The following is a 23,577-nucleotide window of genomic DNA, read 5'->3' on the forward strand; positions in this document are numbered from 1 at the left end:
AATATTATTTAAGACTTTACTTGCTTAGGATATGAGGTTATCTTTACAGTTATTTTCTTTTAGAAAGTTGCACAGAACCCTTTATGTTGCCTCAATGCATTTTTTTTTTTAGTATAAATAGTACATAACTTATGAAAAGTCTTCTGGTATCAAAGTTTCCATTTATCTTTTTAGCTTTCTTGGTGAACTGATTAACTCTTTTAGATTTCAAATTCCAAAATGATCTGATAGAAATTTAACAACATAACCAAGGCTGCTTAATTGAGACCTCAGTTCAGTCACTCAGTTGTGTCCAACTCTTTGCAATCCCATGGACTGGAGTATGCCAGGCTTCCCTTTCTGTCACCACTTCCTGGAGCTTGCTCAGACTCATGTCCGTTGAGTTGGTGATGCCATCCAACCATATCATCCTCTGTCATCCCTTTCTCCTCCTGCCTTCAATCTTTCCCAGCATCAGGGTCTTTTCAGATGAGTCAGCTCTTTGCATCATGTCGCCAAAGTGTTGGAGTTTCAGCTTCAACATCAGTCCTTCCGATGAAATTATTGCCTGTTAGCAATTTCTGTTCCCAATTTTGGCCTGTCACATTTTACCCCTTATAACCTCCTGAGCAGTTTCTGGATTCCCTGCTTGATCTCCTTGGTTCTCACACCATAAACAATGGGGTTCAGAGCTGGGGGGATGAGGTGGTGCAGGATGTTGAGCAGGATGGGGACGTCTGGGGGAATCCTCTTCCTGGCCACGTTAGTGATGACCAGGACCAGCAGGACTGTGCTGAAGAAGAGGATGAGGATGAAGTGGGAACCACAGGTGCTCAGGGCCTTGGCAGCAGCTCCCTCAGCTTTAATCCTTAGCACAGCTTTCAGGATAAAAGAGTAGGAGAGAATGATAAGGATGAGGTCAGAGCCCAGTAGGGTCCAGCCTGCCACAAACTGGTAGAGCCGGTTGAAGGTGATGTCATCACAGGAGAGTTTGGACACAGACGGGTTAGTGCAGATGCAGTTCTTGATGATGTTCTCCGCACAGTACCTGAGTCGGGAGGAAAGGATCGGAACTGGGAGTGACGCAAGGGCATTCCGGGCCACCACAAAGATGGTGGCTCTGGCCACAGATTGGTTAGTGATGAGAGACGGGTAATGCAGAGGGTTGCAGATGGCCACATAGCGGTCATAGGCCATGACCATGAATGTGCAGGACTCCATGGTCAAGAAACTGTTCATGATGAACATCTGGAGGAAGCAGGGAAAAAACCCAATAGACCTGAGGTCAAACCAGAAGATGGCTAGAACCTTGGGGATGACGGTGAGACAGAGCACCATGTCCAGAAGGGAGAGGAGGCTGAGCAGGTAGTACATGGGCTCGTGCAGAGAGGCCTCCAGCCGGATGGTGATCAGGAGGGTGGCGTTGGCCCCCATGGCCAGGAGAAAGAGGAGACTGAGGGGCAGGGACAGCCAGTGCTGCCAGCTCTGGTAGTTAGGGAAGCAGATGAGGAGGAATTCGGAGACTGGGGGAGTGGAGTAGTTGCTGTGTGATGCCATGGAGCATATCCTGATCACACTGGAAATCCAGAGTCCTTAAAATGTAGAACAGAATGTAGCACCATGGGAAGTGCATGTTATAATTGTAGTAAAACTTGGGTTTTCCCTAGAGCTCTGAAACTGCCTCAGTGATGATTTCAAGTCATCATCATCATTGTTAATCATTGCTGACATTTAACTAAATACTTGCCATGCGTGTGGTATCATGCCAAATACTTTATATGCATTATATCATTTCCTCTTTTAAAAACATGAAAAAGTAACTAATATTATTATTTTCATAGGTAATGAAGGGAACAAGAAAAGGGAGGCTGAGCACTTTGATCAAAATTGGAAAGCTAGAACATAAGCCATATTCCCTGGTGGCTCAGATGGTAAAGAATCTGCCTGTAATTCAGGAGACTTGGGGTCAATCCCTGAAAAAAAGAATGGCAACCCACTCCAGCATTCTTGCCTGGAGAACTCCATGGACAGAGTAGCCTTGTGGGCTACAGTTCATGGTGTCACAGAGTCGGACATGACTGAGTGACTAACACACACACAGACACACACACACACAGACACACACACACACACGTGGCAAAACCAAACTGAAAACCGGGGAATCTGATTCTAGAGCCTTTGCTTTCAGCCCCTGTACAAGATTTAGCCTCATTCAGCACAATTACTTAACTCAGCTTTTCCTTTCCTCAGAGTTTACAAGGAAGAGAGCTCTGTTCAGCTGAATCTAAAGGAGCAAAGCCCTCTGTTCCATACAATTGGACAGGGATTGACTTAAGGATTCTTTATTTTCAGTATTCAGGAAATATTGGATTAGAGGTGGAGCAGCCCTTTGCACCATCCCAGGACAACAATTTCGTCCAGCTCCAAAGAGGATTTCACTTCAAGGTATAATTCTTTTACTGGATTAACTGCTATTGCTTCTCTTTGTGAAATTTCAAGAGTCCTTTAGAAAAGACTGCGAATTTCCTGTTCTTGTGACAGAGACAGTATTGCAAGGTACACCAAGAGGTTACCAAAGGTGAAATAGAAGTTTTCAATAGTTAGTAAGTTTTCAGCATATAAACTCAAATAGGGCTTACTTACCTGGTAAGCAAAATTATCCATGAATCCTTGGGACCAGGATCCAATTATTTCAGCATATGGAATCTGTGTTCTGAAAATTTACCTGCTGTGATTCTAGTTGGGATTTTTTTTCTTGGTGTTGGGTTCTGGCTTAACTCCCTCACTGCTACACAAAGAGCAGACTCCCCAGCACTAAGAAGAGTGGCGACAATGACTCCAGCACCTGAAGACCGGGAAAGAGCCAGGGAGTCATGCAGGGATGGGAGAAGCAGCCCAGGAGACATACACTCAGTAGACTTGGGGCTACTGATGCTGCTCATGGATCCCACCTGACCCACCCCCTCCAGGAGAGTGGAGTGTGTATGAGAAGGTATCAGATGCTGGCTGCCAGAGACGGAAATGAAGGGTTTTTCTTGATCCAAAGAATTTCACTTTCAATATCCTAGACGTTCCAAATACAGACTATGCAATAAACAAACACAACTTTCTACTCAGTGTAGGGCTTTAGGAAACTAAAGATTCGGGGGCTCAAGGGTCAAATCTGGGGTAGGGACAGCTATGTATTAGCTCAGTTCTGTATTTCCATTTGTTTTATTTTTTAATTTTACTTTATTTTACTTTACAATACTGTATTGGTTTTGCCATACATCAACATGAATCCATCACGGGTGTACATGAGTTCCCAATCCTGAACCCTCCTCGCACCTCCCTTCCTATACCCTTTCTCTGGGTCATCCCAGTGCACCAGCCCCAAGCATCCTGTATCCTGCATCGAACCTAGACTGGCAATTCGTGTCTTACATGATATTATACATGTTTCAATGCCATTCTCCCAAATCATCCCACATTCTCCCTCTCCCACAGAGTCCAAAAATCTGTTCTATACATCTGTGTCTCTTTTTGTATTTCCATTTGCGATTAGAGAAATTATTCTCAGTATGAATAAGAGAAATAAGGAGGATAGAAAACATACCTATCTCTTCTAAAAAGCCTTCTCCTTCTCATTAATCAAGTTCTAGATTCTCAGAGTGACTCAAACTATTTGAAAAGTCAAGAAAATGATCAGTGCCTTTTCAGATCTGATCTTGTTTGGCATACAGATGTATAACGTGGATTAAGTAAAAATGATTATTTTCAGGGAGATTAACTAATAGAGAAAACTTGACTTATAAACATATATAACACATCTTATGATTGTGGTTATAGTAAAAATGATCTTACAAGCAGTGGGAAAGAGACAAAAGTGCAGGTGAATGAAGCAATGTTCTGTAGTTGAAAATCTGAGTTCCAACTCTGGCTCTTATACTCATTATATGACCCTGAAGGCTATTTACACTCTTTGGTACCTGATTTTCTCATATGTGAAACAGATAAATGACACTTAGCTTTGCTGTTGTTGTGGGGACAGAAAGGATTATTTCCTGAGATCCTATTAGCCCAGGGACATAACAAGCTTAAAGCATCTGAGAAGGACACATAAAATGGTTAAATTCATCTGGGGAGAGGGGAGGGTTACTCTTGTAGGCAATGGCAAGAGAAGAAAGGTCTGCCTAGTTGGATGTTCAGTAATGATTAATGATGAGGTATTAGGGGCCAGTAGATCCTAAGGTCTTTGAGGGGGAAGAGGTAGGTGAGCAGAGTTTCAGGAGACAAGGTTTAAATGTGAGCAGGAGCATATGCAGCCATTCACAGCCCACCTGGCAGTAGGCATCGTCAGGTACATCCTAAGGAATCAACAGAGAATTTGACACAGGGAAGTGCCATGCTACAGATGGGACAAAGGAGAATTGCACACCAGCCTTTTAGAGAATCCTGAAGAGTCCAAAGGAAAAGTGATCCCAATTCTGAACACAGGCAGGTAGCTGGAGAAGGAAGGATATATTAATATTTGAGGGGTGAGAAGGACACCTAGATTTAGTGTAAGGAAGACTGAAGGCACAGAGAAACTTGAGTCAAGAACATCATCAAAAGTCTTTTAACAGACACAGGGAAGAAATGTCCTTTTCAGACCTCATATAACACTGATATAGTATAGCAATATACTTTCAGTCCCATCTTAGAATCCTTTTAAATTCCTCAATAGCTGGGAACATTTTTTCTCTATATACATATTCTCCTCAATGAAACTCAAGCCTCTTAATATGAGAAATGAGGACTTGTTGGCCATCTGTGGCATTGCTTTGATCTTCAATACTCCAATTTCATTAATTACTCCACTAATTCCATTAGTTACGCACACAGACTGATATTTACAAAGGAGTGGTCATAATGGTTCCTTATTCCAAGTGCTAAAGAACAAGACATGATCCCTGACCATGAAATGATGAGAGTCTGGAAAGGACAGATAAGTCTTAAATAAGCCAAATGAAAACAGAAAGTCTGAACCTAGCTATGATTGCCTAGAAACAGAGTGATCACTTTGACTCACAGATGGGTTTAAGACAAGAGAAGAAAGGAAGGTCCTGACCCAGCCAGGCACACCACCTTGGTCTTCTAGCCGTGATATGGATGAGGGCTTTGAGTCTACAGTTGTTTGGGGTCAACAACTTTGTATGGCCACAGGATCTAAGTGTGTTGGCAAAGTCGACATCTATATCAGGCCCTATTGAAAGATTTCATCTCCTTTTCATTCCAGGCTCCAGGACTCACCTTTCTTCATTGTCTCCTTCCTTACAATTTTCCTGGCCTCAACTAGGACTTACCAGCTTCCAAAGTTTGCACTGCCTCTATTTCTGGTTGTTGGAAAAAGCACCTGAACTGGCCTCTTCAAAGGCCCTAGAGGCTGATTTTATGGCCTCTGGCTCCTCTGTGCTCCTTCCATCCCCATTTCTTTCAATGGTTGGTGCCCTTGTTAGACACCTGGACCCTGAGGGCCTATAGTCTATTTCCCAGGAGAGTATATTGTCAAAGACTTAATTCAACACTGTGTACAGAGTGAGAGAGATCAAAGGCTCTTGGGGAGTCTGAATAAAGGAAAAACACCCCGAGCAAAGAAGGGTAAGAAAGCTGAGTGATGAGAATTTTCTTGGGAAAAATTTCTATAGTTGCACCAGTGGGGAAGGAACTGAATAAATTACCCTCGGAGGGAGATGACAAAGTTACATCCTTGGTAATCAAAGGAGCAGGGGCCTCCAAGCGGCTTGGACTGTGGGCAACTGTGGGGGCCAGGAAGTCAGAAATGTTCTTTACAGGGAGGAAGGACTCATTTCCTCTTATAATGGTGTGAAATAACCTTCAGTGTGCAACATGAGAAAATGACACTAAGTAGCAAATGTCTGCCCTCTAAAATTTTGTTAGCTTTATTCATGTAATTATTTTCTCTCCTTCTGGATTTAGCTGGGCAGATAATTAAGCTGGTTACCTGTACTTTATCTACCTGAGTTCAAAACACGTACTAGATTATCCAAAGTAATTGATTGATTTTGAAAGTATGTTTTAATGGTGACCCACTTTGGAGGAAGAGAGTATGAAAAAACCAAGATAGTCTTGGGGTCACAGTCAAGAGCAGAATAATTTACCTGAGATTCTTATGAAACAAAGGAGGAGAGAATAAAGGAGAAAATGGGTGAAATAGAGAGGAAAGGAGATATGGAAAATAACAAAAGAAGAGAAGAAAAAGACAGGGAGGGAGGGGAAGGAAGACAGTTTATAAGAAAGAAAAAAGCACAAAGATAGTGAATTAATGTTTTTACATGCATATATAATTGAATGAAGAAAGTCAGTAAAATAATTACTCTTTTCAGTGTTTTAGACAATGAAAGGGCTTCCCTGGTGGCTCAGACGGTAAAGCATCTGCCTGCAATGTGGGAGACCAGGGTTCAGTTCCTGGGTCGGGAAGATCCCCTGGAGAAGGAAATGGCAATCCACTCCAGCACTCTTACCTGGAAAACCCTATGGACGGAGGAGCCTGATAGGCTACAGTCCATGGGGTCGCAAAGAGTCGGACACGACTGAGCGACTTCACTTTCAGGCAATGAAACAGAAATATGGGGAGTTTAAAGTAATTGCTTAAAAAAATAAAATAAAATAAAATAAAGTAATTGCTTATTTTGTGTAGCTGGCAATAGCTTAGCTTATCCAGAATATTAAACCTGGTTTTCACACTTAAAATCCAGGGTTTTTTACACTGAAAGTGAATGTCAGGAAGTTATTTCTTAAGAGTATATGGCATACTGACCAATCTGTCACTCAGTAGAGCATAGGAAGAATCAGCCATGGTGATCAATATAACATGTGTATTATTTGGTGAACTAAGCAGTCGTTTTCTCTAAGAAAAGAAAATTGGTGCAAAAGGAATATGAAGTGATGACACTAAGCAAGGCAGTATTATCCCACAACAGGAAAAAAAAAAATCTCAGAAATATCTTCTCACTGATATTAGTTGTCTGGATAAATGTACAATACTTTCACATCTCTTAAGTCAGCAGAGTACCTAAAGTCAGGCAGCCTGCTTTCACCTCAGCTGTGAGGAAACAAGATACTCAGACCCATAAATAACATCCCCTCCCCCACCTTTTGGCTCAATCTACAGACAAATCAATATTTACTTTTACAGGAGTTAGCTCAGGTTTTGGGAAACTCTCAGCCTAATTCTCAAATAGGACACAGTTCTTAATTCTATTATAAACATCCAAGCAAATGCAAATTCAATTATTTTGTTGAGGAAATCCATCAAGTTCTGTCTGCCTTAGATATTAACTCCTCTAGTGCCCCTTCCCAATTATATCCCAACAATAGTGTCTGACAGACAACAAACTGTGTCAACCCAAATAGAATCCTCATTTGTTTGAATTAAAGGTTGAACTCCTGATGTCCCCCTGGTAAAATGGCAAAGCAGGTCTCCGGAGAATATTTAGATGGTCCTGGGCTGGGGGCTGGGTCTGGGGAGGAATTCAAATCCCGGTACCCAGTCTGTTGAACTTCCGTCTGTGACATGCAGTTTACCCATACTCCACCGGGTGCCTTCTCTTTCTTCCTACCACAGGTGAAGGGGATGATGGGAAAACACGCAAGGGATCTAAATGTGTCCCTCTGCTTCTCTCTCTTTTGTCTAAAATAAACATGGGGGATTATTTAATGAAGCATCTGGAAAAAGTAATCAAGAAGTAGATCAGGCTGTAGGACAGACAGTGTCTCAGTGAGACCAGAAGAGCCATAGACATATTGGAGGTTCTCCTACCGCTTCTCATCATTTTCACGCCATGGTTGGATTTTAGCTTGGCAATCAGTGTATATAAATGACAGAGACAAGGCTAACTTTTCCAAGCAGAGTTCGTTTTCTTCATAAATACAAGTAAATTTACATTTTCCAGGCATACTTGCCGTTGCACGTGTGCTCAGTTGCATCTGACTCTTTGCAACCCTATGGACTATAGCCCACCAAGCTCCTCTGTCCATGGGATACTCCAGGCAAGAATACTGGAGTGGGTTGCCATGCCCTCCTCTAGGGGATCTCCCTGACCCAGGGATTGAACCCTTGGGTCCTGTGTCTCCTGCATTATAGGAAGATTCTTTACCCACTGAGCAAACTGGGAAGCTCATACTTGCAGTTGTGTGGGGCTTTATGACTAAGTCTGGCCAAGGGAATCGCATGCACCTCTTCCAGGAATGGCTTTTACAACCTCCTTGATGTCCTCTGCATTCTATCTCTTCCTCCTCCTCTGGCTCATTGCAGATAATTCACTGGAAGACACAAACCCATAGAAAGTAGTGGAACCACACAGTGAACAAGGCTAGGACCCTGAATGATTGGAAGGAATCATTTTCACCTTTTACATACACTGAATTCGATGTCATTAAAAAGTATAAAATTGCATTGTGCTAATTCACTGGTAAATTGGAATTGTTTGTTTTGTCAGCTGTCAAGTTATGGTGCAGTGGTAAAGAATCTGCTGGTCAGTACAGGGGAGGTGGAAAAGACACGGATTTGATCCCTGGGTTGGGAAGATATCCTGGAGAAGGAACTGGCAATCCACTCCAGTATCCTTGCCTGGAAAATACCATAGACAGAGAAGCCTGTTGGGCCACAGTCCATGGGGTACAAAGAGTTGAACATGCCTGAGTGACATGCCTGACTGAACACACACACACACACAAGTTGGTAATTCTAGGGGAAAGGTTTAAAGAATTCAAAATAATAGTGTTTGTTTGCAGTTGTTGATTTAATTTGATAAGTTGTTATGAGTAATAAATGAGCTTAACAGAAAGTTAACTGGTTTCCAAGAAGACCACGATAGATAAAGTTTGCAAATATAAAGTCTTGAAGAATGTTCCGAGTACTTGGGAAGTCAAAGGTTAAGAGAAAGATTTAGAATGTCTTTGAGTAGCAAAGACTCATAGAAAATGACCCTGAGAAAAGACTAGATTATGTGAATCACTGTCCTCTCAAGTCTGATAGCCTTAGATAGACACCATTATGTATAAAAGCAGTTGCTTGGGGAAAGAAAAATACATAAAAAAGGAAAGAAAGTTTACTTAAGAAAAATCTTGTTAAATTTTTAAGGGGATTCATTGCTAAAGGAACATGATCTAGACTTTTAAATAGTTTTTGATTAAAAATTAAAACACAATGGAGTATTACTCAGCCATCAAAAAGAATACATTTGAATCAGTTCTAATGAGGTGGATGAAACTGGAGCCTATTATACAGGGTGAAGTAAGCCAGAAAGAAAAACACCAATACAGTATACTAACACATATATATGGAATTTAGAAAGATGGTAACAATAACCCTGTATGCGAGACAGCAAAAGAGACACAGATGTATAGAATAGATTTTTGACTCCGTGGGAGAGGGAGAGGGTGGGATGATTTGGGAGAATGGCATTGAAACATGTATAATATCACATAAGAAACAAGGCACCAGTCTAGGTTCAATGCAGGATACAGGATGCTTGGGGCTGGTGCACTGGGATAACCCAGAGGGATGGTATGGGGAGGGAGATGGGAGGGGAGTTCAGGAGTGGGAACTTATGTACACCCATGGCGGATTCATGTTGATGTATGGCAAAACCAATACAGTATTGTAAAGTAAAAAAAAAAAAAATTAAAACAGTCATTGATTTTAATACTTGACAGACACAAAACAGTCTCCAAATGCAATATCTGCCAAATAAGTCACATTTTCCACTGCCTGCTTCATATAAGGCAGTGGGGAAACATTAAAGAAGACACAACCCCACAGATGCAGAAAAAGGACATGGAAAGCAATGGCCAGGAGAGTTTCTCCCAGAATGATATAAAGTGGGAGGTCAAGAGAACTTACCCAACTGTTAGGAGATAAAAGTATTGCAGTGCCTGCCCCAAAGTACTTCAGAATTACCACTGACAAGTTCCTGCTAAATGTATTCCATGCTTCAGTTCAACTGGGAATCTTTTTGGTTTATGCTCCACTATTAGATATATGGTAGGAGGAGGAAGATGACTCATCCAAGAGGGACTATATCAGGACTTGATGGAGATGACCACACACCCCTGGAGACCTTGGACTCTTTGAGGATACAGTGCCTAGGTGAGGGTTCTGGTAGTCTCATTTGGGAAGAGATTATATATGCTTTACATGTGAGGGTCTCTCATATCACTTTTCTTATTGTTATTCAGTCACTAACTAACTCTTTGTGGCTAAATAACATCTAACTCTTTGGAACTCCATGGAGTACAGCACACTAGGCTTTCTTGTCCTCCACCATCTCCCAGAGTCCACTCAAATCCCTATTCATTGAATCAGTAATCCCATCCAACCAACTCATGCTCTGCTGCCCCATTCTCCTCTCCCCCTCAAGCTTTCCCAGCCTCACACTCTTTTCCAATGAGTCTGCTCTTTGAAACAGGTGGCCAAAATATTGGAACTTCAGCATCAGTCCTTCCAATGAATATTCAGGGTTGATTTCCTTTAGGATTGACTAGTTTGACCTTATTTCTCTTAAGAAATAAATATTTAATCACCAGCCCTCTCCAGCTAGATTTATGTAAAGATTCTGGCCAAGGGAATGACAGAAAAAATGGTGTAAATCTCTCTTAAATTGAATCCCTAAAATATCTTACAAAATCCTGCTCATTCTCCCCGTTTATTTGCCTGACATATTCAGAGGCACCAGTGGCAGTCTGTAAGGGATTAGAACATAAAGGAGTCAACTAATCAAAGAAGCATGGGTCTGTAAATGCTGATGTGAAACAAAGCCCACACGTATTGGAATGGTATGTGGATGAGAATAAACTTTAATTAGTAAGTGTGTTAAGTTACTGTGATATCTTTGATGGAGAAATCAACTTTACTTACACTGAGCAATTCACTATATGTTGGGTTATACAGTGGTCTGCCTTTGCTATTTATAATATAGACCATGAAAAAGTCCACAAAACTGCAAAACTATCCAGTTGAAGTCTAACAATTCAACTCACTCTTCAAAAATGTAATAGGAAAAGCAGATTTATTTATGTAGCAGATGTGCTTAACTCGCTCTTGACTCTGGCCACTATTAATTAAATGATCATTAGGAATTTATTATTTTGCTTAATTGCCTAATTGGCAAGGTTGGAAATAATAAGTCATGGGCTGTTTTGAACATAAGCTTTCTTAAAGTAGCTTTTTTCTTGGTAACTGTACTAACCACTATTTTGTGAATCACACATATGGCACTTGATAAATATTTTTTTAGTTGAAAAATGAATAAATGCTATTTTTATGTGCCTCTAGTCAAATATTGCTAATGTAACACTTATAAAATGCTGAGATATATTCTATTTATGAATACTTGACTCATGTCATTGATTTGATATTGACTTTTCAATGTCAAAGGAGAAAAGGAAATCAGAGTATAAATTGTCATATATATCTTTTATTTTTTAAATGAATCGTTAAAATTCCCATTGGCTTATGATCATGAAGTACAGTATTTTCTTCTTTAAGCCATCCACAGTCCTTCCCCTACTGTTGGAGATCCCAGAAATTTTGATTTCAAAGTTGTCAATCTCCTTTCAAACACCAAGCAGACTTAAGTGGAATCACTCCAGTGTTGCTATTCTGGTTAATAGCCACAAGGAGACACTGTTGAGTTGCCAGCAAGGAAACCTTTGATGAGTCCTTTTGGAGAGTTCTGACAAAACGTGGTCCACTGGAGAAGGGAATGGCAAAACACTTCAGCATTCTTGCCTTGAAAACCCCATGAACAGTATGAAAAGACAAAAAGATATGACACTGAAAGACGAACTCCTCTGGTTGGTAGGTGCCCAATATGCAACTGGAGAAGAGTGGAGAAATAGCTCCAGAAGGAATGAAGAAGCTGAGCCAAAGTGTGAGTGTGTCTGGTGGTAAAAGTAGTCTGATGTTATAAAGGACAATGTTGCTTAGGAACCTGAAGTGTTAGGTCCATGAATCAAAGTAAATTGGAAGTGGTCAAACAGGAGATGGCAAGAGTGAACATCGACATTTTAGGAATCAGTGAACTAAAATGGACCGGAATGGGCAAATTTAATAAAGATGACCATTACATACACAACTGTGGGTAAGAATCCCTTAGAAGAAATGGAGTAGCCATCACAGTCAACAAAAGAGTCCAGAATGAAATACTTGGGTGCAATCTCAAAAATGACAGAATGATCTTTGTTCGTTTCCAAGACAAACCACTCAATATGACAGTAATCCAAGTCTATGCCCCAACCACTGGTACAAATAAGCTAAAGTTGAATGGGTCTATGAAGACCTACCAGATCTTCAAGAACTAACACCAAAAACTGATGTTCTTTTCATCATAGGGGATTGGAATGCAAAAGTAGGAAGTCAAGAGATACCTGGAGCAACAGGCAAGTTTGGCCTTGGAATACAAAATGAAGCAGCACAAAGGCTAACAGAATTTTGCCAAGAGAATGCACTGGTCATAGCAAACACTTTCTTCCAACAACACGAGAGATGACTCTACACATGGACATCACCAGATGGTCAATACCAAAATCAGATAATTATATTTTTTACAGGCAAAATGGAGAAGCAATATATAGTCAGCAAAAACAAAACTGGGAGCTGACTGTGGCTCAGATCGTAAACTCCTTATTGCAAAATTCAGACTTGAATTGAATAAAGTAGGGAAAACCACTAGGCCAGTCAGGTACGACCTAAATCAAATCCCTTGCAATTATGCAGTGGAAGTGACAAATAACTTCAAAGGATATGATCTGATAGACAGAGTGGCTGAAGAATGATGGATGAAGGTTTATAACATTGTACAGGAGGCAGTGACCAAAACCGTCTCCAAGAAGAAGAAGTACAAAAAGGCAGAATGGCTGCCCGAGGAGGCCTTACAAATAGCTGAGAAAAAAAGAGAAGCGAAAGGCAAAGGAGAAAAGGAAAGACATACTCATCAGAATTCAGAGTTTCAAAGAATAGCAAGGAGAGATAAGAAAGCCTTCTTAAGAGATCAGTGAAAGAAATAGAGGAAAGCAATAGAATGGGAAAGACTAGAAAGATCTCTTCAAGAAATGCCAAAGGGAATATTTAATGCAAAGATGGGCACAATAAAGGACAGAAATGATATGGACTTAACAGAAGCAGAAGGTATTAAGAAAAGGTCGCAAGAATACACAGAGGGACTTTACAAAAGAGATTTTAATGACCCAGATAACCATGATGGTGTGATTACTCATCTAGAGCCAGACATCCTGGAATGTGAAGTCAAGTGGGTCTTAGGAAGTATCACTATGAACAAAGCTAGAGGAGGTGATGGAATTTCTGTTGAGCTATTTCAAATCTTAAAAGATAATACTGTTAAAGTGCTGCACTCAATATGCCAGCAAATTTGGAAAACTCAGCAGTGGCTCCAGGACTGGAAAAGGTCAGTTTTCATTCCAAACCCAACGAAAGGCAATGCCAATGAATGTTCAAACTACCACACAACTGCACTCATCTCACATGCTAGCAAAGTAATGCTCAAAATTCTCCAAGTGAGGCTTCAGCAGTACATGAACCGAGAACTTCCAAATGTTCAGCTGGATTTAGAAAAGGCAGAGGAACCAGAGATCAAATTGTCAACATCTGTTAGATCATAGAAAAAGCAAGAGAATTCCAGAAAAACATCTATTTCTGCTTCATTGCCTACACTAAAGCCTTTGACTGTGTAGATCACAATGAACTGTGGCAAATTCTAAGAGATGGGAATACCAGACCACCTGACCTGCCTCCTGAGAAATCTGTATGCAGGTCAAGAAGCAATAGTTAGAACTGAACATGGAACGATGGACTGGTTTCAAACTGGGAAAGGCATACATCAAGGTTGAATGTTGTCACCTTGCTTCTTTATTTAACTTATATGCAATGTACATTAGGTGAAATGCTGGGCAAGATGAAGCACAAGCTGGAATCAAGATTGCTAGGGAAAATATCAATGACTTCAGATATATTGATGACACCACCCTTATAGCAGAAAGTGAAGAGGCTCTAAAGAACCTCTTGTTGAAAGTGAAAGAGGAGAGTGAAAAGGCTGGCTTAAAACTCAACATTCAAGAAAACTAAAATCATAGCATCTGGTCCTATCACTTTATGGCAAATAGATGGGGAGACAATGGAAACTGTGACAGACTTTATTTTCTTGGTCTCCAAAACTGCTGCAGATGGTGACTGCCATCATGAAATGAAAAGACACTTGTTTTTGGAGAAAAAAAAAAAAAAAAACAACTTTGAAAAACCTAGGCAGCATATTAAAAAGCAGAGACATTACTATGTCAGCAAAGGTCTGTCTAGTCAAAACTATGGTTTTTCCAGTAGTCATGTATGGATATGAGAGTTGGACCATAAAGAAGACTGAGCACCAAATAATTGATGCTTTTGGATTGTGGTGTTGGAGAAGACTCTTGAGAGTCCCTTGGACATCAAGGAGATCAAACTAGTCAATCTTAAAAGAAATCCATCCTGAATATTTATTGAAAGGACTAATGATGAAGCTCCAATACTTTAGCCACCTGATGTGAAGAGCTGAGTCATCAGAAAAGACCCTGATGCTGGGAAAGATTGGTAGGAGGAAACGTGGATGATAGAGGATGAGACGGTTGGATGACATCACCGATTCAATGGACATGAGTTTGAGCACAATCCAGGTGAAGGACAGGAAAGCCTGGCATGCTGCAGTCCATGGGGTTGCAAAGAGTCAGACATGACTGAGCGACCAACCAAGCAACAATAACAAATGCTGTTTAGACTCCCAGATTCCCTGTCTTGATGTCCCACTCTGGGTTTCTGAGGTCACAGTTGTCATCATTAGCACTCACATGCTTGGAATATATCATAAGCAAAATATAGCATCAGATGTACTAAGAGGCTTGCAAACTCCAATTTAGGATATGTGGAATGCATAGTTTTATTTCCTCAACAATATTTAGCTGTTTGTTTTGAGTCTTGGTCACTAGATAGATTCTGTTTTCCTCTAGATATTTAATTCCCAGGTAACTTGTTGCTCTCTCTCGCTACTGGATCTTGATTAAAATTTTCTTGTGTTTCTCAATACTGTTCAATGGTTTCAGATCTTTATTTCTTGAAAGGATCTGTATTGCTCATGTAAATTTCTCATGCAAATATGACAAACCTGCAAACCATGGAGTGAAGTGAGTGGCTTTGATAGGTCCCACCATACCCTTCTCTGTTTCTTAATACAACTTCTTCCAGAGTAGCTGAACCATAGTCAGACTATAATAGCAAAGCAACTCTTCATAGATTTTCTCAGTTAAATTGACAAAAACAACTACAGTCTACAATTTAAAATACATTTAGTTAATACTAAATCTGGCCCACTAAGACTGTGCTGAGGACTTTTTTTTTTTTTTTTTAATATTATTGAAACTTCTTGGCAGTGTTGGATCTGCCCTTTAAGACCTGGTTCTTAGAGTAATCCTGGCCCCCTATTCCCATTCCCTTTACCTGTATGTAGAGTCACCTGAAATCTTATCTTAGGACCATTTTTTTTCCAGTTTCTTGAACCACCTTCCCTGGTTTTGACAATTCTGTGAGAACCTGTGGTCCTCTTTAACCTCTCGCCTTAGAACCAGAGCACAAAGACACTCATATTTAGGGACTGACTTCTGTAGAACTAGAGGTCCATTGTAGACACTATTTGTCAACTCTACATTTATTCACTTCAGTATGGTAAGTAAAGGAATGTTTTCTAAGCCCCTTCATGTGCCAAAATTGTGCTAGTTATCATGAGATATGACAACTGGTGTATGGAATCCTACATCCTTTACAAATCCTTACAACAAATTGGTAGTATCTATCCCTGTGAACACTGACTTTGAGTCAAATTTCTCATAATTGTGTTGCTATTTGCATTGATTTAAAGACTGTATTTTCTTCTCTATTTTCTGATTTTGTCATCAGAATAACATTAATTTTCTAAATGATTTTGAAAGATTTGCAAATTTGTTAATATTGCAAAACAGTTAATATAGTATTAATATGAGAAATATATGATAAGTTATCATGGCTTCTTATCATCTTACCACGGCTTCCCTGATGGCTCAGTGGTAAAGAATCCACCTGCAATGCAGGAGATGTGGGTTCAATCCCTGGGTAGGGAAGATGCTCTGGAGGGGGAAGTGGCAACCCACTTCAGTATTCTTGCCTAGAAAATCCCATAGACAGAGGATCCAAGGGGTAGCAAAGAGTTGGATCAGACTGAGTGCACACACCATCTTACTCGGATGAAAATCTGCAATAACCTTTTTTATCACCTCCCTTCATCATTTTGAATCTGTTTAGTCTTTTAAAATCTTGTTTGTGTCAGTATTATAATTTCTATGTAGAGACTGATCATTTGGTCATTTTTCTTTATAAATTTAAAAAGAGTATCTTTTTTTTAAAGTTCCCCACCTCTCTTGTTTACATTACCATAGTCCCATTCTCTGTTTATTCCTTGCTCACTCTCTCTTGAATTTTAACCAGGGTCCCATTTCCAATTAGAAGCCAACTGAATGTTTCTGAAGTTCCTAGAATACCTAAAAAATCAGTTATACTATCTAGCTTCCATACTCAGGTGGGAATGACTTTATGTTAGTAGCCACTCTCGTGCATTCTGCCCTAAAGCTAACCATTCTGCCTCATGCCCGAATCAGGACTGTAGGGCATGTAGTTTCACTGAGTCCTCAAGCCCAGAGAAAGCACTCTTAACTCTAGGCATTATAGCCTTTTGACTAGGCTTTGACCAAGGTCAGGGTTGAGTCCCTGCAGACCCCCAAGCACCAGGGTCATCTGCAGCTGGAATCAGTGACTGTAGAGTAGGATTGAAATTAGTAAATTAATCTATATGCACCAGAAGTAACAACCGCACCAGAAACATGTGTTTACTTTCAATGTTTCTTTGTTCTTAGAAGCTGCAAAGATGTTCACAACAGGTTTTTTCTTTCTTTCTTTTTTTTTTTTTTCAGTTATTTTATTAGCGAGTATACTGACACTCAAAGAGTTCTAAGTGACAAACTCAGGTAAACCTTCCAGTCAAGGACAGAGCCTGAGTTTAAACCTGAATCTCATGACTCATGCATGTCCCTTACCACTGTGTCCTGCTTGACTTTCATGAAATTCATCATGTTTATAGTTATGAACTTCAGCTTCTGACCTGTGAATAACAAGACCATAAGAAAGAAGATTATTGAAGGTACCGGGGGCGTGACTTTTTCAAATCTTTTTCTCCATTTAGAAATTTTGTAGCATCAGTGGGATTTCAGTGTGAGAATTTTCTACGTACTTTTCCTGTGGCAAAAAGTAGAGTGATTATTTTGGAATCTTTGAGCTATGCCTTCCAATGGGAATATACAGATTATGACTGATGGGCAAAAAAGTAGTGTGACTGGCTTGTGTGGAAATGCCAGCGGAGTTTAATGAAAATACTTCCAGTATTTACTACTGCTTTGATCTTATTATTATCCCACTGATGGTGAAGAGGAACAAAAAAGCCTCTTGATGAAAGTGAAAGAGGAGAGTGAAAAAGGTGGCTTAAAGCTCAACATTCAGAAAACGAAGATCATGGCATCTGGTCCCATTCAGTTCAGTTCAGTTCTGTCACTCAGTATGTCCGACTCTTTGTGACCTCATGAATCGCAGCACGCCAGGCCTCCCTGTTCATCACCATCTCCTGGAGTTCACTCAGACTCACGACCATCGAGTCCGTGATGCCATCCAGCCATCTCATCCTCGGTCGTCCCCTTCTCCTCCTGCCCCCAATCCCTCCCAGCATCAGAGTCCTTTCCAATGAGTCAACTCTTCGCATGAGGTGGCCAAAGTACTGGGGTTTCAGCTTTAGCATCATTCCTTCCAAAGAACACCCAGGGTTATGTCCTTTAGAATGCACTGGTTGAATCTCCTTGCAGTCCAAGGGACTCTCAAGAGTCTTCTCCAACACCACAGTTCAAAAGCATCAATTCTTCGGCGCTCAGCCCTCTTCACAGTCCAACTCTCACATCCATACATGACCACAGGAAAAACCGTAGCCCTGACTAGACGGACCTTAGTTGGCAAAGTCTCATTACTTCATGGGAAATTGCCGGCGGCCAGCGTGAGGAACTCCGCCCATGGCAAAGGTCATGAGAAGGAGGCTTGGCATATGCAAAGGCGTGATCAAGCCTCAGGAAACCCCCCGTTCCCGAGCATCTACCCCAAAACCAGTCTGTTTTATGCTCTCCCCCATAACCATTTCTCTTGGAGAAGGAGTAAACATGCAGCTCCAAGGCAATAAAAATTCCTGGGCATGACAAGAGTGTTTCAGCTTACGGACTCCTCTGAAGGTTATCTAGTCCGCCTGTATAGGTTTGTCCAGCCACATGTGATTGTTTACAGCCTCCCAACCTGAGAGGCATGAGATGTTTTAGACTTACTAAAGGCAAATTCTTTTGGGGAGTTGGAAATTATTAGTATAGTGGGTTGGTTAGGAATTATATTGGTGAAGGGTTTTTCATTTGTTGTGCCAATAATTGCTGCTAATTCCCTGCCCTGGGTGTGACAAGGGTGTTTCAGGTCAAACCTCTCTGCTGACAGACTAGCTTGTGTGACAGGATTATCCATACTCCTGCCACTAAGCACATGATTGTTTACTACCTCTCAACCATAAACAGCACAGAGAGTTTTGGAGTATTTTGAAAGTCTTGATTAGCATAGGGCTTTTCTCATTGTTGAGTCAATGATTGCCGCCAGGCCTCCATATCCTTAGGTACCTGGGAATATATTAATCAATGTATTTAGAATATAGAAAAGGAAATATAGTAGTTTTTAAGGTTAGCAATACTAGACTTTTTGAGTTAATGAATTTTCTCTTTTGTAATAGATCACTACTTTGTTACAAATCACTGTGTCCTTGCTTTGTAAAAATGTAACTTTATCACTATCTTAAGACTAAATAGATCTTAAGGGGAACATTGGTGAAAGGATTTTCATTTGTTGGGCTGATGTTTGCTGCTAAATCTCCATGTTCCCTGCCCTTATAATGAATATAACTAACATATAGGAGAAATAAGTATTAACCTTTAAGCATATAGGAGAAATAAGTATTAACCTTTAAGATTAATCATGTTAACCTTGGGTTAAATAAATTCCTTTCTTGATTGTAACTCACTACACCCTCACCCTATAGGAATGCAACTTTATTTGGAGGGTGGTGCCTGGTTTAAGAAAAAACACCCTTGGAAAAAATAAGTTTTTGGTTATCAGAACGAGAGGATCATAAAATCCCTAAGACCTTTTTATGTGAAGCACCTGATTTTGATAAAGGTCAGGACTGCTGACCCCCGCGTGACTCTGTATTCATCCCTATATGTAACTAAAGGTATATAAGCAAACCCCAAAATAAAGAAATTGGATCAGTTTCCGGAAAGACTGATTCCTCCATGTCGCTTCTTTCTTGCTCCCCGTTTCTCTGGCTGAATTCCCATCTGGAGCATGGATGCTATTCCACGTAAACCAAGTTATTCAGCCTCTTTTTCTCCACTAATTTTCCTACTACACTATCCGTTTCTAATCTCTCTCCATACCTGTAATTAAATATGTATTTTTCCAAGGACGCTGACTCCGTCCCCACCTTCAAATCACCCTGGATCCACCGGTGCTGGACCCCGGCAGGAAATAGATGGGGAAATAGTGGAAACAGTGTCAGACTTTATTTTTTGGGGGCTCCAAAACCACTGCAGATAGTGATTGCAGCCATGAAATTAAAAGACACTTACTCCTTGGAAGAAAAGTTATGACCAACCTAGATAGTATATTCAAAAGCAGAGACATTACTTTGCTGACTAAGGTCCGTCTAGTCAAGGCTATGGTTTTTCCAGTGGTCATGTATGGATGTGAGAGTTGGACTGTGAAGAAGGCTGAGCACCGAAGAATTGCTGCTTTTGAACTGTGGTATTGGAGAAGACTCTTGAGAGTCCCTTGGACTGCAAGGAGATCCAACCAGTCCATTCTGAAGGAGATCAGCCCTGGGATTTCTTTGGAAGGAATGATGCTGAAGCTGAAACTCCAGTACTTTGGCCACCTTGTGTGAAGAGTTGACTCATTGAAAAAGACTCTGATGGTGGGAGGGATTGGGGGCAGGAGGAAAAGGGGACGACAGAGGATGAGATGGCTGGATGGAATCACTGACTCGATGGACATGAATCTGAGTGAACTCTGGGAGTTGGTGATGGACATGGAGGCCTGGCGTGCTGCGATTCATGGGGTCGCAAAGAGTCAGACATGACTGAGTGACTGAACTGAACTGAACTGATGATCATGGAAGATTTTCTTGGGGCTAAACATCAATAGCTTTTTGGGTTGAGCATCCTAAGTACTCGTTCTCTTATCTGCTTTGTCCTGACCCCATAGATGATAGGGTTAAGGGCAGGAGGTACAACCACATATAGATTGGCCAGAAGTATGTGGGTGCAGTGAGGGACATTGTGGCCAAAGCGGTGGGTCATGAAGGAGAAGAGTGCTGGCAGGTAGAAGGCCAACATGACGCAGACATGGGATCCACAGGTGCTGAGTGCCTTGAGCCGTGCATCCCAGGAGGGGAGGTAGAAGACTGCTCTGAGGATTTGGACATATGAAAATCCAATCACAGAAAGATCAATGTACCCAACAGAGAAAGCAATCAAGCCATAGATAACATTGACCCTAATACTGGCACAAGACAACTTTGCCAAACCCATGTGTTCACAATAGGTGTGGGGGATGATCCGGACTTCACAGAAAGGCAGTCTCAGGATAAGGAAGATAAACGGAGTCACAAATACCAAAGTCCTAAATATGATGACTATGCCAAGGATAGCTATTACCTTAGTGGTGAGGACCATGCTATATCTCAGAGGGTTGCAGATGGCAATGTATCGGTCAATGGCCATGACTGTCAGCACCACAGACTCCAAGCCAGTGCATATGTGAATTGTGTACATCTGTGTGATGCAAGCACCAAACACAATCTCCCTGAGATTGAACCAGAAGATGCCCAGCATCTTGGGGATGGTGGCTGTGGACAGGCCAAGGTCAGTGAAGGCCAACATGGCCAGGAAGTAAAACATAGGTTGGTGGAGGCTGCGTTCAGTCTGGATCACAAATAGGATGGTAATGTTTCCCAGGAGAGCTATTAGATAAACTGCAAGGAAGGGGAAGCCGATCCAGATGTGCATGTCTTCCAGCCCTGGAATCCCCATCAGAAGAAAGGAAGAAGGATGGAACTGTGTCTTGTTGGGGTGCAGCATATCTGGTTGGAGTGGTTATAGATACATTTTTTGCAGTTTTCTTGCTTCCAGGGAGAGAACATAACCTCTTTCAGAGCATGTCACCTGTTTTCTGGAATCTTTAATTTCATAATACAGCTGAGGAGACCTAGAGATGGAATATGAGGCAGAATTAAAAAGACATTCTCACTTCAAAGTATTTACCTCACCAACATAGAAAACTATGTGGAAAATTTCCCCAAAAAAGCCATTTTGCACTTGTATCTTTTTCCCTTCACTCTTTAAGGAAGAAACTGTATATGGCTATAAAATAAAAATACTGATTGTTAATTATATTTATTAATCATCATGTAAAGCCTAAACAAAATGGTCTGTGTGTGTGTGTGTATAAAATTATAGGATTTGTATTGATATTGATGGTTTAGGAGAATGATACATTCTTTCAAGAGAGGCCTGAAAAGAAGATGATATGTGGATATATAAGCAACAAGGTCTTACTGTATATCACAGATAGCTATATTTAGTATCCTATAATAAATGATAATGGAAAAGAATACAAAAAAGTCTTACAAGATTATAAATCAACTATACTTTAATAAAAATTTTTTAATTAAAGAACAAGGAATTGCTAAATGAAAAGAGAAAATGGTATGTGGGAGGGAACTTAGTTATGGTGGAGGGGTGGATAGCTAGTGTTTAGATATGAACTAAGGAATGGAATTAAGAAATTTTGACATATCAGGAGACTAATGTATAATTCCAGCAAAATAATAAACCTTCTCAGAGCTATAAATTCTTCTAAGTCCAATCACCAAAATAATTCTTAGTCTAGATTTAATGAAACACTATCCACAGAGCCTTCCCCAGCTGGCTTATTTCATGATTATTTATTATTTTTGTTATTTTCTAGAAGTCTATTTATCTTGCTGTTATGCTAGTTATTATTGATTATTAGTGGTTTTTAAAGTGTAGTACCTGGGCCATGGGTATTAGCATCATCTAGTAATTTGTTATAAATGCTAATTACTGGACACTACCCCAGACTCAACTGATGCTTTTGAACTGTGGTGTTGGAGAAGACTCTTGAGAGTCCCTTGGACTGCAAGGAGATCCAACCAATCCGTTCTGAAGGAGATCAGCCCTGGGATTTCTTTGGAAGGAATGATGCTAAAGCTGAAACTCCAGTACTTTGGCCACCTCATGTGAAGAGTTGACTCATTGGAAAAGACTCTGATGGTGGGAGGGATTGGGGGCAGGAGGAGAAGGGGACGACAGAGGATGAGATGGCTGGATGGCATCACTGACTCGATGGACGCGAGTCTGAGTGAACTCCGGGAGTTGGTGATGGACAGGGAGGCCTGGCATGCTGCGATCCATGGGGTCGCAAAGAGTCAGACACGACTGAGTGACTGAACTGAACTGAACCTCAGACTCTCTAAATCAGAATCTCTGGGATTGAGATCTATTAATAATGCTAATTAAACCCTCCAGGCAATTCTATTACTCATTCTAGCTTAAAGAAACACTGCTAGCTTTTTACCACTAGGGTATAATGTCTTTGAGGTCAAAATCTCTGTCAGATTTATGTTCATGGTATCAAGTATCTTTATACTTTACATAGTGATATGCAGAGATCAGCAGTAATTAGCAAATAAAAGTTAAAGGTTTAGTGGAAATAATCTTTCCAATTATTATATAAATATGATATCCTAGATAAACACAAACTGGGTAATAGAGTGGCATGCAGAGGGATTTTGGAGATCTCTCAGAAATTATGTTTCTAAAAAAGCTGGTAAAGTAGGACTGAGTCGAAGAAGAAGCTGACTCACCATGAGATTGCATCTGGGGCCTCCAGTGATATTATGGAAGCTCTGGAGCTGGAATGGCCCTTCTATGTTGTCCCATGACGATGCAAGGAAGTCAGTTATTTGCATTCCACGGTGTCCTGCCATTGGCTGTGTGTTATCCTGAGTGATGGGACAAAACTGGTTGAGATAGTTTCTTGGGTTGGATGACAGTTCCAGAAAGGGGTGCAGATGTGAGCTCCCAGTATCTGATATTCCTAGTAGCTGGGAGGTAGATGCATATTTCCTAAAAAGCAGATCTGGAAAGTGTGTCACAGGGCATACCACAGATGGCATTGTGTTTCTGCTCATTCTTGGCTGTATTTCTCTTTCAGTCTCAGGAAACTTACTCTTTCCTTACTTACTTTTCTGCATTTGAACTTCACATCTTTTTCTTCTTTCTCTACCTGCCAATATTCTCTGTATTTCTTGCGTCAGGGGCAAAACTTTAATTTGC

At 40.8% G+C, this 23,577-nt stretch overlaps 2 protein-coding genes across 2 annotated transcripts; both read right to left on the minus strand.

The window, feature by feature from the left end:
* Positions 1-594: 594 nt before the first annotated feature.
* Positions 595-1,536, minus strand: LOC120876578 (olfactory receptor 56A4-like). Its single transcript, XM_040258554.1, has one exon. The coding sequence runs from the start codon at positions 1,534-1,536 to the stop codon at positions 595-597; it is 942 nt and encodes a 313-aa protein (XP_040114488.1).
* An 18,819-nt stretch (positions 1,537-20,355) lies between these two features.
* On the minus strand, positions 20,356-21,303 carry LOC120876579 (olfactory receptor 52E5). The gene has a single exon (XM_040258555.1). The coding sequence runs from the start codon at positions 21,295-21,297 to the stop codon at positions 20,356-20,358; it is 942 nt and encodes a 313-aa protein (XP_040114489.1). The 5' UTR covers positions 21,298-21,303.
* Between the last annotated feature and the right edge of the window lie 2,274 nt (positions 21,304-23,577).

This window comes from Oryx dammah, unplaced genomic scaffold, assembly GCF_014754425.2.
Source record: "Oryx dammah isolate SB20612 unplaced genomic scaffold, SCBI_Odam_1.1 HiC_scaffold_17, whole genome shotgun sequence".
Classification (NCBI taxonomy): domain Eukaryota; kingdom Metazoa; phylum Chordata; class Mammalia; order Artiodactyla; family Bovidae; genus Oryx; species Oryx dammah.